The following is an 18415-nucleotide window of genomic DNA, read 5'->3' as shown; positions in this document are numbered from 1 at the left end:
TGGGGTAATCAGACGTAAATCCATTGCTATATGAACTGCTTAAGTACCCACATTTTACAAGCTTTAGACACACGTGATAGATAGTGAGCCGTATCGCCGTCTATTATGGTCGAGCCAAATAAAATAAAGAGTATTTTGGTTGCCAATTTGTAGGTCATTATGAACCTACAGTGGCCATAATCTTCCTCTATCGTGTGGGTTGTGAGGCGGAATACCAACCTCATCAACCCATCATCATCAGCCCATTGACGTCCCCACTGCAGGGGCACGGGCCTTCCCTATGGATGGATACGAGTAGGGAGAACGGGCCTTAAACCATCACGCGGGCCCAGTGCGGATTGATGGTTATTAACGACTGCTAATGCAGCCGGGACCAACGGCTGAACGTGCCTTCTGAAGCACGGAGGAGCTCGAGCTGAAAACTTTTTTTTTGTAGTCACCCATCCTATGACCGGCCTTTGCGAAAGTTGCTTAACTTCAACAATCGCAGACCGAGCGCGTTTACCGCTGCGCCACCGAGCTCCTCAATAATATTTATATTTATTCCCTCACTATGCTTTCAATTTCAGGAGCTAAATGCGTTCCAGACCAATACTCCGGCAACGCAACGCTTGTAACAACAATGGTACGGAAATAGAAAGACAAAAGGATTGAAATAGACGAACTCGAAAATGGATACAAGAGTGAAAATAAAAACACGGAACTGAGTTCCTTTGCTGACTTCAAGTAAAATCAAGCTCGCTCCAAGCTTGTTGCTGGCGCGGTGCGAAGTGTGTGTGTATACGTAGTAGGAATTATTGTTTCTTTCATTTACAGTTTGTATACAATATACAAACTAAGCTTGGTTATTCAAATCTAAATTCTACACATTAGTTACGTTTATTTCTTTCCAAAATTATGAGAGTCTTCGAGTGGATTAGGTAAGCAGTGTAGAATTTAGCAAGTAAATTAACCCACAAAAATATTTTCATGTAAAATGAAAAATGATGCCGAGATAATATCGATCTCAATGTCAAAAAGTTATATCTCATGTAGAGCCAAGCTTCTAACTCTACACGCCCTATCTATACAAATACTAAGTTCACAAACTCTACACATTAGGCAAAATATGGGACTTTCCGTTTCGTTGCTATAAGAACTACTCGTATGTAACAGAATGGCAATGAACAGCCAATAAATTTATTGCCTTATGCTCATGTGATGGTAGCGAAACGGCCAAGCCACTATGTTGTCTAAAGTGTAGAGTTTAGAGGTAAGGAAAGTTAGTGAGAATACCCTTACAAACTACAAGTTATTGACAATCACCGTGTTAGCCACCAAAATAAACGAACCTCCGCGACCTGACTCTGGTGTATCTCCACGTGTTGCTGCTGTAGTGTCCCGAGCTGGAGGGGCATAGCAGCAGCTGCAGGCTGTTCGGCCGCGGCTGCCGCTGCTTTTTCACCCGCAACTTCACCACCTCCTCCCCTTTATCACTCTTCTTCACCTCTTTATCACTCTTCTTCGTCTCTTTCTTCGGTGGCTTCGAGTCCACGCTCCATCTCTTTTGATCCTTATCATCAAGATCCAAATGGTCTAGCCTCTCTTTAATCACGCTTCTTCTAAGTAAATCTGGCGTGGTGTCAATTTTGTCTTTGCGTCGGATTTCTACTGGGGACAAAGGTGGTCTTCTAGGTTCGAAGACCACTTTGGAGTATTCATTACTGCGCCTCCAAAGTCGAGGGGAGAGAGGCCAGAACTTCCCCGTTTGTTGAGCTGGTTCCATCACCATTTTTGTTTGATACTTCTTCAATCACTTTGAACACTTTGATTTTGTTTAACACTTCGATTTCGTTGTTAACTTTTAGTCACATCGAAATTGTTTCTTGAACACTTTCGGCGGTAATATTTTCGACACTGTCGCTCGATTGTTTAGTTGACTTTATCGATGCTAATAAAGGGAAACGATTGAAATAAATTAAAGTTGATTTAGAAACAAAAACAGCAGAATACTGTCAACGTAAATCTATATAAGAAAATCACACAATAAGATATAGATGTCAAGGGTTCGACGAATCAAATCGTGTAAAAAATATCAATTTTAATGCCATCAAAAATCAAAACTTCGAAGACCCTCAAGCTTCAACAGGTTTAATCACAAACTATCTCAACAGGCACACGTCCGTAGCTTCCGAAAGCAATTCCAATACTAAACCTGAGTGCAATGACAACGAATCGACGATACAATACGCAACACTACTCGTAACGACAGTTCCGATAAGCGTTGACTCAATCGACAGCGGAAGAATTACAGTAGCAATACTGATGACCAGAGTAACAATCGCATACCATTTCCAGGAAGCCACTGACGGAAGGAAAGACGGAAAAGAAAGAAAACATTAGAGGTAAAGGTAAAGGTAAATAATAACAGATGAGCGTTCACCATTTTTCCGAACAAAGTTATTGCCATTAAAATAGAACAGTGAGAATTGTATATGAACTTTAAATCTTGTAATTAAGTCTTGGGGGTTACAAAGGCCACACTAATATACAATATTGCTATTTGACATTTGTTTGCATTGGGCACTTAATTTTATATGCGCAAATGTCAAATTGCAATATTGCTTTTTTAGATGAATTGCTTCGATGTGGCCTTTTTATCCCCCCTAGTTTATAAGTATCTTTACCTATATTTCCATTCTCGGAAGTGTCAGTCAAATCATTATGCATGAGTTTCTGCATAATCAACGTCACAAATATTCCAGTACTTCGTATCTGCTTTATCGTATGAATCATTTACGTCATTTTTATCAAAATGTGTAAGTTTCCAATAATAGGTATCTACTCGTTTAGGTGACATGCCTGTTTTGTAAGTTGAGATGGTCAGTACACTCAATAAACACAATTATTTTGAATCAAGTTTTAATGCTACTAACATTATTATACTCGTACCTAAATAATTAAGTTTCATCTTAAACCCGTCTTTTCACCAAAAAACTTGACTTTTTTGAAGTGACTTATTGGAGATTTGGCATTAAGTACTTGGCCGGACAAATGTAGAGCGCTGAGGGGTTTAATCCATCGGAAGTAGCACAATATGTTCAGCATACTAACTCAACCCAGGATGCTATGTCCTGTGCGTGTAGCCATATGATAATTTATGATGTAATATGCTAATGTGAAGGTGTGTTTGAATATCGTAAGGTAATCTATTTTAAGAATAGTACACATGTTATATATTGTATAGTATCGAGCCATGTCTGGGGCCTTTGGTGTAATATACGATCCCGACACCAAACACTTTAGGACCCCGATACCGACACCGCCGGCGTAGTCGACGATTTCCCTCAATCAGCGCTTATCGCTATCGACCCACTAGGGTCGATTAATTCTTTCAAATATTTTTCCTCTCAGACGGCGCCCTGAGCCGAGGCGCCTAACTGGGCACCCTCAGGCCTGTTGTCTTAAACGTTGTACCGGGTGAGAGCCTGCAGCGTTCCTTATTTGTCCGGCCAAATTTAATACCATCTGCGGCAAATCTACAATAAGTCGCGTCAAAAAAAAGTGGTCGTATATAAGACCACTTTTTTTATATGTCTTCTGACAAACAAAACGAAGAAAACAATTCTTTTTTAGTCTTACTAGACGTATCTCAAATGTTTGCGAAATGATTTGCATCTTTTCTAATTGTTAATAAGATACAAATTACTTTAGTAAAAACAAACAGATGCGTCGTTTAGTTAAAATCAGCGACGAATTGTGGGAAATTCGTTTCATCCTTTGCAATTTTGTTCCATTGCCATACTCAACACGTGAAGGCATGAATACTAGATATTATAATTATGTAAATTATTTATTCTATCGTTCGTACGTAAGTTATTTAATTAATTTTATTTATAAAAACGTGTAGTATCCGACGAACAGATAAACTTCCCATTAATCATCTCCTTATAAGGGAACTAGATAATATGTAGGTACAAAGCTTTTTCTACGAATTTCGGCTTAGTAATTTGCATTAAATGAACTTTTTATATACTGTGATTATACGCGTAGTAACATACGTCATTATATTATTAATGTTAGTGAGGTGACTCCTACAAAGTTTTCCATAGTGATTGATAATTACTATCCTACAGAAAGACTATTTATTTAATATGTAGGTATGTATGTATGTGAGATTCCAACAGGCCGCTTTAAGTCATTAGCTAGGCCTACGAGTCATGGCACACAATAGCCGGAAGACACGTGAGTTTTCTGAAGACAATGCCTGCTTAACATCGCCTCTACTACTGTTGCTTGGATATTGTTAAAAAAAAAACGAAACAATAAAAAGGGGTCAAAAAAGATTTTATGCCTGTTATATGTATTTGTCTTTATTTGGGGAGTGAATGTTCAAAATTTTAGAATTTGCTTGTTGTTTATGTACTAATACTAGCTTACATCCCAAATTTCAGCCTTCTAAGACATCTGGAAGTACCTTATATTTATGATGATAATTACAGTTTTTTTGCATATCAATAAAATATGAGATATAAAAGCTATGCATTTGAAACTTTATATAATTTTAATAAGTCCACTGCTGGCAACATATCCTGAGAATTTGATTTATCTGATATAATCCAAACCAGAGTTATGAGGATTAAAAAACCCGTGCCCCCAGATACTTTCATACATTCTACATTCATACGAGATCCTCTGTTCTGGGTGTCACATCCCAGTTATGACAAATGGCCCAAAGCCGATGGATGGCGCTCATCCATCACTAGATTCACTAAGTTTAAAGGATCAAGCCGGACACACACGCCGTTTGGAATCCATCACAGTGTTATTACATATTTTATATTTATGGATTTTCCAGGACAACGCTCAAAATGTATGGGCGAAAAACCCAAAATAGATTTTTGTGGATCACGGCGCCATCTACTCGAATTGATGAGTTATGATTGAAAATGTAAAAAAAATATGGATGAATGCTATGCTCAAAGTCATAAAATAAAGAATAATACTGCCTATAGAGCGGTAGACGTGTTTCCGACTCACACCAATTCTAATTATGTGCAATTAAACCAAAAATAAATACATTATAACCTTCAAAACCTAACACCAAAGCGCAGAAAATTAAGCTGTAACAGTTACCACACATGCCACGTTAATTTACCCGGCGCTGGCGCAATATCAAATGTAAAGATCACGACATACACGATTGCCAACATAAGCATCCTCTAGTAAACACAGCTGTGAGGTTAAACACCTCTATTGTAGCAGAACAATTTGGCTGGCAATGCGCAGGCATTCTGATGGATTTATCGATGTGAACATAAACATTGATATCTCGAACGGATTTAACGATTCTGATGAAATCACGGATTTTATTCTCCAGGGATACATCTTCGGGAAAAAAAAACAATTTTTTTATAATTTCGACGAGGATTACGATTTTATTAATACAAGCTTATTATATAGCTCTTAGAAGTGAACTAATTAACATTACCATAACATGTTGGCGCAGTAGAGCAGCTTGGTAGATGCTCTATACCCACTACGGTCGATTGAGGGGAGGCCAAGGGTCCAGCAATGGGACGTATATTGGCCTATTTCTATCATGAATCTTACTGAAGATTGACAATATATTACGGCAATCCGTGACACTTGAGGAGTTTTCTAAACGATTTTCTTCATCATAGTAAAATATTTATTTATTACGTATTTCTCGATAAATGTTTTGAATCGGCACAGACGCGCTCTACATGTTTACAGTTCTGTTTTAGTTTTAAGTTTTATTAAGTTATGTTTTGAGACATCTTAAACAACTCTCTTAAAATTATACATTGGCCAATAACCCGACAGAATTAAGCTGACAGCACACGTCAAACAGGTTGCATAACATCGAAATACCTATGTGATTCGCCCGGGTTATTCATTCATTTACTCGTTCGTTTTAAAATTGACAGTTGTCAGTTATCCCTTTCCTTTTCGGCGGATAACAAAATGACAGGTACCACTTAAAATAAATTTAGGAGGTGTCCGTTGAATCCAGCACCAATATGTACATAGTTCACTCATTGCATTTAGCTCGTGAAAGGCGCCGCATACAAATACGTCTGCATCTTGGCAATTACTCTGTGTACGTGAGGTATCTGACCCCGGCCCACTCACTACTCTGTACTACTGTGGATAACTACACTGAAGGAATTCGCCAGCTATTACTAGTAATAGACAAGGATTTAAATCCGTGAGAGCTTTAGCTAGTTTAGTATAGTATTCGTGCTGTTAAAAAAAAAAAAAAAATTATCTTTATCTTTTATCTTTGTTCAGTGGCCAATACTTTTTACTAAACGTCAAAACACCAAATTACCATTGCCATAATATGCAAACAATGTACCTTCATTGATTTAAAAGATGTGTTGTTGTTGCAGTTTCTTGACATTTCTTCTCCTCAGCCATAACACCTTGCGAAATGACGTAAATTCAAAAATTTTACATTGACCTTCAACAAGTTTTACCATACGTTGAATAAATGATTCTGATTTCTGACAACACCTCACAGTTACACTTGAAAAACTAGAAAAGATAAGTTAATTACAATATCAATAGATATCTACCGTGTAACAGGATAGTCTAGAAGACTTTGTATTCAGTTCAACAACACTGGATGCTTCGCTGTACTATTGTACTCCCGACTAGTCTACTACGGACCTTAAACTCATACAAATGTCACTTAATAGTAGAACTACGTGACAATGGATGCCTTATGAAGCAAGTGATTTTATAGACGGTACGTATGACACAGGGGTTAGTTAGGTACATGCTTTTTTATGTGACTTATTGTAGACTTGCCGCAGATGGCATTAACTACTTGGCCGGACAAATGGGGAGCGCTGAAGGCTCTCAACAGGCCTGAGGGTGCCCACTTGGGCGCAAACCTCAGCTCAGAGCGTCGTCTGAGAAGAAAAATATTTGAAAGAATTAATCGACCCTAGTCAGTAGTAATGTAATTTAAACCATAATCAGTTATATCAATACGACTGTTTTTCCAAATCAAGTTTCAATAAGGATAGGAAGGTGGTATTCTAGACAAGCGTATCTCATTCTGGAACTGACTCATTGACATTTTCAATCGCTGCTTTGTATGTTCTTAAAATCAAATTATTACACAACCCAATACTTCTTTTTTACATTAATTGCTTCTAGAAAGATCGAGTTCAAATGGTTGTTCGTGCCTTCTTATACCCTAACATCATCACAGTTTTCAAAGCTCTTATCCAAAGCTAAAAATAACATTCGTTTCCCGCTTCCTTAACGTACCTGTCAATATGTTTAAAGCATGTATCTTTATATTATTGATACCTTTTGCATAGGATGTGTTGCCCTAACTAATAGCTCAACCAGTTCAATCTCTGCCTGGCCGAACGCTGATCCCCAAGACACAGGCCTATAAGCTTAGTTTGGAGATCAGAGTTCAACAAATAATTTGTACACCTTCTATATAGGCACATAACTTAATTACACATCTGTACAAATTTCTAATAAATAAATTATTATTATTATGTTTCATGGACAACTCCATCACCTGTAGAGACTTTAGGACGGGATAATAAAATTGAAGGGAGGGAGTTCCGTCTCGAACAAGCTTTGTATAATAGGCTAGTTTCCAACTAGTCAAATCAGTTACTTTTTACTAAACGACAAAACACGAAATTACTATGGGATTTGTATGAAAAAGCACACTGTGACGTCATAGAAAAACGTGATAACATGTCGGATTTATTATTACCTTTTTCTTGACTGAAATTCGTAAATGAGTTAAATGCAAAAAAGAAAATGTTTTTCATTAGTTTTAGACCTGTGTTTATTTAAAATCAGAATTTCATAATTTATCTTGAACCTAATACACAACCCAATTGAGATAAAACTTAACTTACAGGTAAGTTCGTTTAATCTCAACTCAATAGCAAGCAAATTGCTTTTTTTGGTGAACTGCTTCAAGACAGATCGAGTTCAAATAGTTGTTCGTTCCTGAAGTGGAGAGCAGTGTAAAGACGAAAATAGCGATACTTTCACAATGGCTGGTGGAAATTGGACGTCGTATTGTGTGAGGCCGAAGGACGTCTCAATCATGTATTTGTTGTAACTGTATCATGTCTATAGGTATAGATACATTGATGTATAATAGTGCTGATTCCGGTGAGGAACTCCGTGGCGCAGCGGTACACGCGCTCGGTCTGCGATTGTTGAAGTTAAGCAACTTTCGCAAAGGCCGGTCATAGGATGGGTGACCACAAAAAAAGTTTTCATCTCGAGCTCCTCCGTGCTTCGGAAGACACGTTAAGCCGTTGGTTCCGGCTGCATTAGCAGTCGTTAATAACCATCAATCCGCACTGGGCCCGCGTGATGGTTTAAGGCCCGATCTCCCTATCCATCCGTAGGGAAGGCCCGTGCCCCAGCAGTGGGGACGTTAATGAGCTGATGATGATGGTGCAGATCCCAGCACACACCATCTATTTTTATTTCAAGTTATACCTATCATATTCTTCGCCGTGCTGCTTATCGACAGGCATAAAATTTATGGAACACACGTAGATTTTAGGCGGGTTTTTTTTTCCTTTTTTTATCCGCCGAAAAGGGACGATTGGTTGACAACTCTTAGTTTTAAAATGGATGAGTCAATGAATGAATAACTCAGGCGAATTACGTATATTATCTCGCTAGTATGCAGCCCGTTTGATGTATGCTGTCAACTTAATTCTGTCTGGTTATTGACCAAAGTAACATTTTTAGAGGGTTGTTTTAGATTACTAGAACTTGACGTGTGTTCCATAAATTTTATGCCTGTCCTTTTCGGCGAATAAGAAAGGTATAACTTAAAATAAAATTATATCTGCGGGAATTAGCACCACTAACTAATTAAAACTGCGTTTTATTGTAGATTTTGTTAACATAATATATGTAGCTATATGTTTGTGTTATTATATTACTTGGTATACTATGAAAAATTCCACTTAATATTCTGATTCCTTTTAATGGTCTGAATCATCCACTTCAGTATTCGTTACGATGTCACTAACTCCCTGTATTTGTGATATTCCTGGGTAAATACAGAATCTGTCTATATACCTATCTATGCTCAAGAGTGGAAATAGCGATGGCAGCACAATGGCCGGTGGAAATTCAACGTCGTGCGGAATATTGTGTGACGGTGAATGGCGGGTCACGCTGAAGCACTTCTCAATCAACTACAGTGTTTGTTGTTGCCATGTTACCTACCTGGTCCCGGGTTCGAATCCCGGTGGAGACATATCACAAAGATCACTTTTTGATCCCTAGTTTGGTTAGGACGGTACAGCTTGATCACCCGAATGTCCGAAAGTAAGATCCGTGCTTCGGAAGACACGTTAAAGCGTTGGTCCCGGTTACTACTTACTGATGTAAGTACGTAGTCGTTACATGAGTCATGTCAGGGGTCTTTGGCGGCTCAATAATAACCCTGACACCAGGGTTGATGGAAGATAGAAGGATAATACGAGGTATTTCTTGCTTTTACCCATATAAGGGGCAGGCTAAGATCATAAAATCATGCTGCTTAGTCGCGCTTTCTTTGCTTTATGAGTTCATTATAATTATCTTCAGTAATATATTCGCCATGGCCGAAATCGGTCGGAGATCATCATCATCATCATCAATATATTCTAATGGATATGTGGAATCGACAAGGAGTTTTCATGTGAAACTATATTAGTTTAGGCTCGAGCCTCTACAGATATAATATCCTCGTTGCAAATTATAAAATTGTTGTATTTGTAGAAGTAATAACGCCTTACAGTGTTATTACAAAACCAAATCTAAATATAAAGTTTAAAATAATAATCCGCGCCACGAAAGAAGTCGAAAGTCGAGAAGTTATAATAAGTTTCTGAATTAAAGCATGAAAATCTTTTGAAAATGCACAATGTACATTCCAAACAACGTAGAGTCTAATACATCAATTGTCGTCTTCATTATTACAAACTGCAACTACCATCTGCTTATTTGAAAGTGAGTTGGGTAATGCATTATTTGATACAATGTATACTGAACAGTGTTCACTCTAATGTGCATATTCTCTTCAATGTACGCGGTTTCGAGAAAAGCTTCCTCGCAAGCATTAAAGTAATAACAATGTTGGAGATACGAGCTTTGAGTAAAAGCTTACTACCTAGATACGAAATATAGCAGATGTTATATTTTCATAGTTTAAACTACAAACACGACTTACACAAAAACGGAAGGTATTAGATAAATATTTACTACATACATACATAAACGGCCTATTCAATCAACCGGAGGGGGTTTGGAGCATACACCACCACGCTGCTCCAATGCGGGTCGGTGGAGGTGTTTTTACGACTAATAGCCGGGACCAACGGCTTAACGTGCCCTCCGGAGCACGGAATCATCTTACTTTGTCGGACAATCAGGTGATTCAAGTCTGAAAAGTCCTTACCAAACAAAGGACAGTCTCACAAAGTGATTTCGACAATGTCCCCATCGGGAATCAATTCGGACCTCCAGATCGTGAGCCTAACGCTCTAACCACTAGACCACGGAGGCTGTCAAATATTTTACTACACTTAGTATTATTTTCCTAAGATGAATATTGTTGCCCTATAGTGAAATCGTAAGATTTATTCAAAATCACTTTCGAATGTATTTTGTTTTTAACAAAACCTCGCAATGGACACGCTAGTTTGAATCCATGAAAAAAAAATAAGTTTTTTTCTCCCGAAATAAAATTCGTGTACGCGTTTTTAGATTTTGTTGAAGAAAACCACTTCAGAAAGTGATTTTGTAAAATGCACTTACGACGTTTTCACTATATATTGACAGATTACCAGCCTACCAGCGATCGAAAATCGGCTACCATGCTAATTCATTATTTTTGAGAGTATCTCAAGAAATCTCTTATAAGAGTATGAAATTCCATGTTTTTTCGTTACTGCAACCCAGCAGAAAATGTCCGAGAATACGAGTAGTTGCAAAATATAGGCTAAATTGAACAGGTACATCACGGTCTTAGAAGACATAAACAAGATTTTGTGCTGTTTTCCCTCCAATCCTCCACTTCAAAACCCCAAATAAAGAGAAAAGGATCCCACCATTTTTCTAACCTAATTCCTCTCGGCCCATTCCCAAAAGCTCGTAACTACATGTCCAGTCCACTAAAATGGCCCCCTATCTTGTCTACTAGGGCTGCGTACACCGATTTCCTGGAATAAGTTATTTTTTATTCAAATCAATAATTACGAGATCTCTATCATATGCTTAACTTTTATGAATAACTTTGGCTATTGGTATAACTAGACTACAGAAACTAGATTATTTTAATTTGCATTTTGTTTCCATATCTCGAGTCTACGAAGTCTCGGATTTTCGGAAGGCGAGCATGGGGCCGAATGCCGAAGCCAACACGTACAGGTCCAACAAGACAATTTAATCTAAATGTGGTGTGACCAACCGGCGATTATCCTTGTATGTACTATGGATGACCCAGGACAATTGCAGGGGTTATTGGACCAGGATATTGTGGTTATTATTATAGTCTTCTTCTTATCGTGTGGGTTGTGAGGAATACCAGCCTCATAAACCCTGGCGTCAGGGTTATGATTGAGCAAACTAGGGATCACAACGTAATCTTTGTGAGATATCCCACCGGGATTCGAACCAGGGTCCTCCGGATCGTGAGTCCAACGCTCAACCACTGGACCACAGAGGCCGTTCTAATATTATAGTAAATATGCATTTTTGAAAAGTAATGTACTGGAAGCGAATGGCGAAAGATCAACATATCCAATTTTGAGCTTCGTATCAAGCGTGATTGCAAGTTGCCTTCTAATTGTGGGTTACTCTGTCCCAATAAGGGAGCTTTAGGAAACAGGGGTTATGGTGTGTTGAGGTAAGTAGGTTCGATACGAGAGAAATGATACGTGTATTTGGCAAGACGATCAGTTTATTAATGCGACTGAAGATCGTTCAGTCTTAGATATAGAAAGATACATGATTATGAGTAAAATATATAGTATATATGCGAGTGTACACTACTTCAGTGTGCGTGTGTATGAAAATCAAGTGAGCAGAAAAAGGAACTTTAATATTCTGCTATATCAAACCAAGTTAATCCATCGACCTTTGCGACCGAACATTATCAGTGTTCAGAGAAGCATAGCGGTTCAGTGAGTCGAGCATTGATGCGATGACACCCCTACTGTATTACAGCAAGATTAAATTGTCGTCGAGCGTCCATTACACAAATGGCGATAACCGAGCTTCGGCCAATGACTGTGGGTACACTTTTGTTTAGATTTGGTGTTTACTAACCTAACGTCCAATACATTTGTATCAATTGGGCAAGTCTAGTTTGCTTTAATGGAAAATTGAAGAAGCATTTAGGGTTGTAAAAAAGGATATGTGTAATCAATTTGAATTGATTGGAACCGAAAATTACGACATTCCATTTTTGACTGACGATTTAGTTCCTTTTACAAGTTACTACGTTTTTTCAACCATGCATTTTCTAACGACATGTTTATTTTCTGACAATATTGTCAGTACCTCTTACCTTTTTGGCAACGTTTATCCACTTGCATTTAAGCACGTATCTTGCATGAATATATTAAATCTTGCATTCAATATTCCGCAGTGGAGTCAAATTGCGGAAATACTAAAATACCCGTGGGTCAGGAATTCCTGGTACTCCTGAGTCATCAGATCCTTTGGCAAGCACCCAAGCGACTAATGAAGCCGCAGAATAAAAAATAAAAAACAATAAATCTTCGAAATTCGCAGCCAGTTGTTAGGAGCTGTCATTTTTGTATTCAACCGAGCTCGCAACATGGAGTTAAAATGAGAACAAAAAATTTAATTCTGTAATTATATGTCATATTGTTTTGTCCTTCAGAAATACGGTTTATTGAGCGAACACGATTTTTGTTAGCTAATTTTATGCTGATCAAAGTTTTTGTGTATTTTGATTGTATTTTACTTCTGAAGTACATTTTCGGGATGTGTTAATGTGTTTGTGTACATATTTTAGAAATTTTCAGAGGTATGTGACCTAATCGGTATTAGGCTGGTTTTCCCTTCGCGGGTTGTAAGGTCAGACAGGCAGTCGCTTCTGTAATAAATTGGACCTGCCAAATCTTCAGGTTAAGTAAGCAGACCCTGTGAAAAACGGGATAATGCTAGGGAGATAATGATACACATTTTAGAAATCTGGTAAGTTGGTTGGCCCGAGAAAATGTATTGGTCTATAAAGAATCGAACCTGGACCTAAAAGTGGTGTCATGGGATAAAAATAATGACCTTGAGAACACTCAAGGGTCTACGGCCCGCAGCAAGACACATAAACGCTTTAAAATTACTATATTTATCTTCACTACCTTAATCTTAATACTGTCATCAACAACAATTACTTTAACAAAACAATTTCCTTGTTTTATCAAGTTTTATAGCGAAAGTAAATAACGCAAGACTATTATTATGTTTATCAATTTTATTATCAACAAAAACCACAGTGGTGAAAGGTAACAACGTAAATGTCTTGCAAAAGGACAACTACTTAAAGTATAATGTAACTTTTCGGGAAATATAAAATACTTTTTTCTTTAAATGAAGTTGTAAATTGTAAAATCTGTCGGAAGACAAATCTTGATTTGATATCTTTATAACGGAGTGACAATCAGACATATTAGGTATGGAAGTGGTAATTAAAAATACAATTAAATTGTTTATAATACACTTTTGTTTCGGAAAGGGCGTGTTTTGCCTTATTTAGTTCAGATCCTTCAAGTGTCAATATATTTTGTCACGAATGTCTGTTGTGTTAATCAACCGTTTAGTTTCTTGTATAAATATTTTTTTTTTTTTTTATTCTTTTATTTTATAGAGGGTTTTTTCTATACAGAATATGCCACCCTCATAGTTCTTACAATATTATAGGTTTAACCTACGTTTCTCTGCCACCTTAAATAACTTATAAAGTGCCTTAGCGTCGTCCGAAGAAGGGGAGGCCAAGACACTATTACATATACCAACCTCGCAGTTGTAATTGATTAAGCTAAAAAAATTGCATCTCTCAGCCTCATTCCGAACGCACTCCATTATTACATGATAAGCATCTTCTATGGTATTACACTCGCTACAGTTAGGAGATGGTACCTTCTTCATAAGGAAAGCGAAAGAGTTAAATGGGATATGTGCAGAGCGAAGTCTGAGAGCAGTTACAATATCTTGCCTGCTCATATTGGCTCCGTCAAACCACGGTGTTCTGCTTAATGCTGGTTGAATGGTCTTATACCAAATTCCCTTTGAAAGAGACCTTTCGTCAAAGTATTCGGTCCAAAATTGTATACATTGTGTTTTAGCTATATGCAGCAGTTCTGTGAAATATGGTAAGCAACGTATAGGTACTCCATCAGTCACCGCTTGCTTTGCCAGAATATCAACTTGATCATTGCCCATCAAGCCAATATGAGCGGGCACCCACTGCAGTATTACATACTTGTTGTTGGAAGTTAATTTCATTAACGATTCCAGTATTGTATAAGCAATCGATGTTCCTCGAAAATTCGAGGTACATCGAGCCAAATGCTGAAGGGCACTCCTGGAATCGGACAATATCACAAATCTGTCACCATCAATGGAACTGATGTATGATGTAGCTTCCAAAATTGCTACTAATTCAGCTCGCATAATGGAAACATTCCTGTCGTCTATGCTAAACTGGCAATAAGCACCACATTGCGGGTCGTAAAATGCCGCACCGACTGTATCTTCATCCTTAGAACCGTCTGTATACACTTTATAATATTCTGAATAATTTTCGCAAAGAGCTATATTACATAAATGTTTCAGGTTTCTCTTTGAATACATCTTTTTACTGTTGTCAACGTAATCTAAAGTAACCTTAATACATTTGGAAAGATCTATTTGACTAACCCAGGTATTCAAAGTAAACATGTCCAACTTCTCAACTTGGTGCATAGCAAAATCACTGAACTCTTGATGAATTTTAACGAGCAGAGGGATTCTTTTATTTCGCCAATAAGAACCTTGGCAAAGATTTTGCAAATTATTTAATAGTCGGATCGCTCTACTATCGCGCATTGATTTGCACTTAAGCCAGAATTTAGCAGCTAAGAAATGCCTCCTAATATACAAGGGTGGAATACATAATTCATTTTCCATAACATGGATAGGGGTAGATTTTATGAAATCTCCTACCAGTCTTAAGCATTGATTTTGAAATATATCAAGTTTATTTAAGTGTGTCCGGCAAGCACTATCATATAAAAAGCTACCAAAATCAATTCTACTACGAATCAAAGCTATATAAAGACGTCGCAGATGAGAGGTGTGCACGCCCCAGCCAGGCCCTCTTAATATTTTTAAGATGTTTAAATATCTGGACAATTTGTCACTGAGTTCGTTGATATGCTTGGACCATCGTAAAGAGCGATCCAGCCATAATCCCAGGTACTTAACTGTTTCTACTATTTCTAAATTATTCTGTTTAATTTTTAATTGTACTAAATCTCTCCGGAATCCTCTGCTAAATACACAAATCTTTGTTTTAGTTGTAGACAACTCTAGCCCCATGTCTAACAACATGTTTACTAAATCATCTAATGCCAATTGTAGGTTCCGTGTACTGTCTACTAAGCTATAATTATTGGTATAAAGCACTAAGTCGTCTGCGTATTGGGATACAGACACGTTACGAATATTTTTGCAGATTTTATTAGTACATATGTTAAAAAGTAGCGGCGAAATAGGATCACCTTGCGCTAAGCCTACATTAGTGCTTCTTACCACTGTAAAATTGGCTATACTGATTTTTAGGTTTCTAAGACTAAGGAAATTCCATATATATAGACACAATCTAGAACCACATCCTATGCTGTCTAAAGATTGCACCAAGTACGTAATGTCGACGTTATTATAAGCGTTATCAATGTCCACGAAAGCAGCAATAGTTGTCTTTTTCATAGAAAAACCGGCTAAAATTTCCGTAACCAAATAAGTTAAATTATCGTAACATGATTTAGCCTTTCTAAATCCTGTCGTTCTATCGACGGCATTCGTGCGATACGGACGTGGTCGTTAGAGTATTACCTATTCTCATTAAGCGCATACGCGTAAGTGATAGTAGGTATCGGTGGACCGGTTTCTATCGGGCGGCCGGACGGCCGGGCGGCCTATTGTTCTGTACTTAACAGTTAGTTGCGAGTTTTTTCTACATCATATTATGAGTGAAACATTTGATAAGAAATATGGATAATATTAATAACAATATCGTCGACGTTGCGGAGGAAGAAATGAATGGCGAAGTGGAACTCAGGACACCGAGTCCTAGTGCTTTTCTTAGCGGGCAGTGGAAGGAAGAAACGGAGAATTATGAAGAGGAAATAGACCTAACGAAAATGGAGGATGATGGGGAAATAAAATCAACGGGACCTATAAAAAGAGATAGAGATTCAGGAGATGAAAATTGGACGACAGTCGATAAAAAGCCAAAGTTCCAAGAAAAGTCTGAAGTTTATATTTCATGCAAAGAGAGATTACCGAAGCAATTTGCACTAGCCAGGCTACTCAAAGAATTAGATATCTTAGATATCTCTAAAATAAAGTACTTAAATCCGTATAAAATAAGAGTCGAATTTGAAAACGACCGGTGTATGGAGAAAATGATGACTTGTGTGAAGTTAATCGAGAAAGGGTGGAATTTCCAGAAAGCATTTCAAGTAAGTCACACATACGGCACCATACGTAATGTTGATTTGGAGCTCACTAATGAAGAGATATTAAGGAGCATCAGCTGTAATAAACCAGCGGTACTAGTAACAGTACTCCGTCTGAAGAGGCGTAGTTCGGCTGGTGACTGGGTACCGAGTGAAACAGTCAGATTAGGCTTTAAAGGAACATTTTTACCCACACATGTCTATGTGGACCATTTGCGCATAAAGGTGGACCCGTTCGTGTTTCCAGTCACACAATGTTCTAAGTGTTGGAAATTAGGACATACACAGGTAAGGTGCCCATCGGATAAAATAGTATGCCCAAAATGCGGAGGAAACCATGAGAACTGTCCTACAACATCCTTCGTATGTGTAAACTGCAAAGGGGATCACATGGCATTAAGCAAGACGTGCCCGGTTTTTTTAAAGGAAAAGAGAATACGGGAAATTATGTCCGAGTTTAATTGCACATACAGAAGAGCCTGTACTATGTACGTGTCCAAATCACCAGTGCCTGAAGTCAATTATTTTCGCCCAGATTTAAAATCAACTTCCGAAAAGGCGCTGTTTATCGAACCTCAACCTCAGATCGTGGAGTGTAACAATTTTTTTACTCCCCTGGGTCACTTTATGGAGGACTCTCCTTCATACGCCTCAGTTGTGAAAATCCAGGCAGATGTACACTGCGATAAAAAGGGGAACAAGGTCAGTAGGAATAAGATAACGAAGGGACACGGAAGTGATAAGGTCGGAGCGGCGCAGGCATCACCGGACATGTATTCAGAAGTGAACGAGCCCCGTACTGAGATGAAGAGACAGGAGCAGGAGAAAGAAAAGTCGACAAGAGATGTTACGTTTAAAGAGTTGATTTTAAGATTGAAGGAGATTGTATTTTTAAGAGAAATTAGTATGGCAGAGAAATTGAAGCGTGGATTGAAGTGTGGTATAGAGTGGCTTATATTAATTGTAGTAGAGAACATTTCCGACTGGCCATTGTTAAAAATTTTATTGGATTATTTAAATGGATAAAGGAAAATTTAGAATCTTGCAATGGAATTCACAAAGTTTACGGCCAAAATTAACTACCTTAGATAATATATTAATTCAAGAAAAAATCCACTTTGCCTCGATATGCGAAACCTGGCTGGAGCCAGATAGCTCTCTAAAAATTAATGATTATAGCGTATATCGTTGTGACCGCCACGATGCCTATGGAGGCATAGCTGTATTTATACATAAATCGCTCAAGTCACAATTTTGTAAGACGAGGGCAAAAAACACTGGTATTCAGATTATTCATGTCAAGCTTTTCAATTGTGCAGATATCGAAAATATTATTTCGGTATACTGTCCTCCCTCTGTCAGTACTAGGGTGGATGATTGGAATGAGTTGTTTTCGATTGCTACAAAAAAATGTTTGATTATTGGTGATCTTAACGGGCATCACACTAGCTGGTCTAACAAAACTGAAACGAGAGGTCGTCAAATTGTTAAAGCACTGTCAGAAGCTGATTTTGTAACATTAAATGACTGTACTCCAACTAGGATAAAATTAGTAGATGGGGTGCTTCAACAATACTCCCCTGATATTTCAATGGCTTCAGCAGATATTGCCCTAAAATTTAATTATAAAGTTCTTAATGAGACTCTGGGAAGCGACCATAGAC

At 37.9% G+C, this 18415-nt stretch overlaps 1 protein-coding gene across 12 annotated transcripts in view; it reads right to left on the bottom strand.

Annotated features, from left to right (window-relative positions):
- LOC126376465 (focal adhesion kinase 1) overlaps positions 1-18415 on the bottom strand; it is a 167437-nt gene that overhangs the window by 45828 nt on the left and 103194 nt on the right. For 5 of the 12 annotated variants that reach the window (XM_050023836.1, XM_050023837.1, XM_050023835.1 and 2 more), the window contains exon 2: positions 1332-1930. The exons of 6 other annotated variants lie outside the window; for them this stretch is intronic. In XM_050023836.1, the coding sequence (XP_049879793.1) occupies positions 1332-1771 (440 nt within the window). In that variant the 5' untranslated portion in view covers positions 1772-1930. The remainder of the gene's footprint in view (positions 1-1331; positions 1931-18415) is intronic. One more of the 12 variants, XM_050023838.1, reaches the window with a different exon arrangement.

This window comes from Pectinophora gossypiella, chromosome 21, assembly GCF_024362695.1.
Source record: "Pectinophora gossypiella chromosome 21, ilPecGoss1.1, whole genome shotgun sequence".
Lineage (NCBI taxonomy): Eukaryota > Metazoa > Arthropoda > Insecta > Lepidoptera > Gelechiidae > Pectinophora > Pectinophora gossypiella.
The sequence above is the reverse complement of the archived record's forward strand: the minus strand, read 5'-3'. Positions and strand labels throughout refer to the sequence as shown.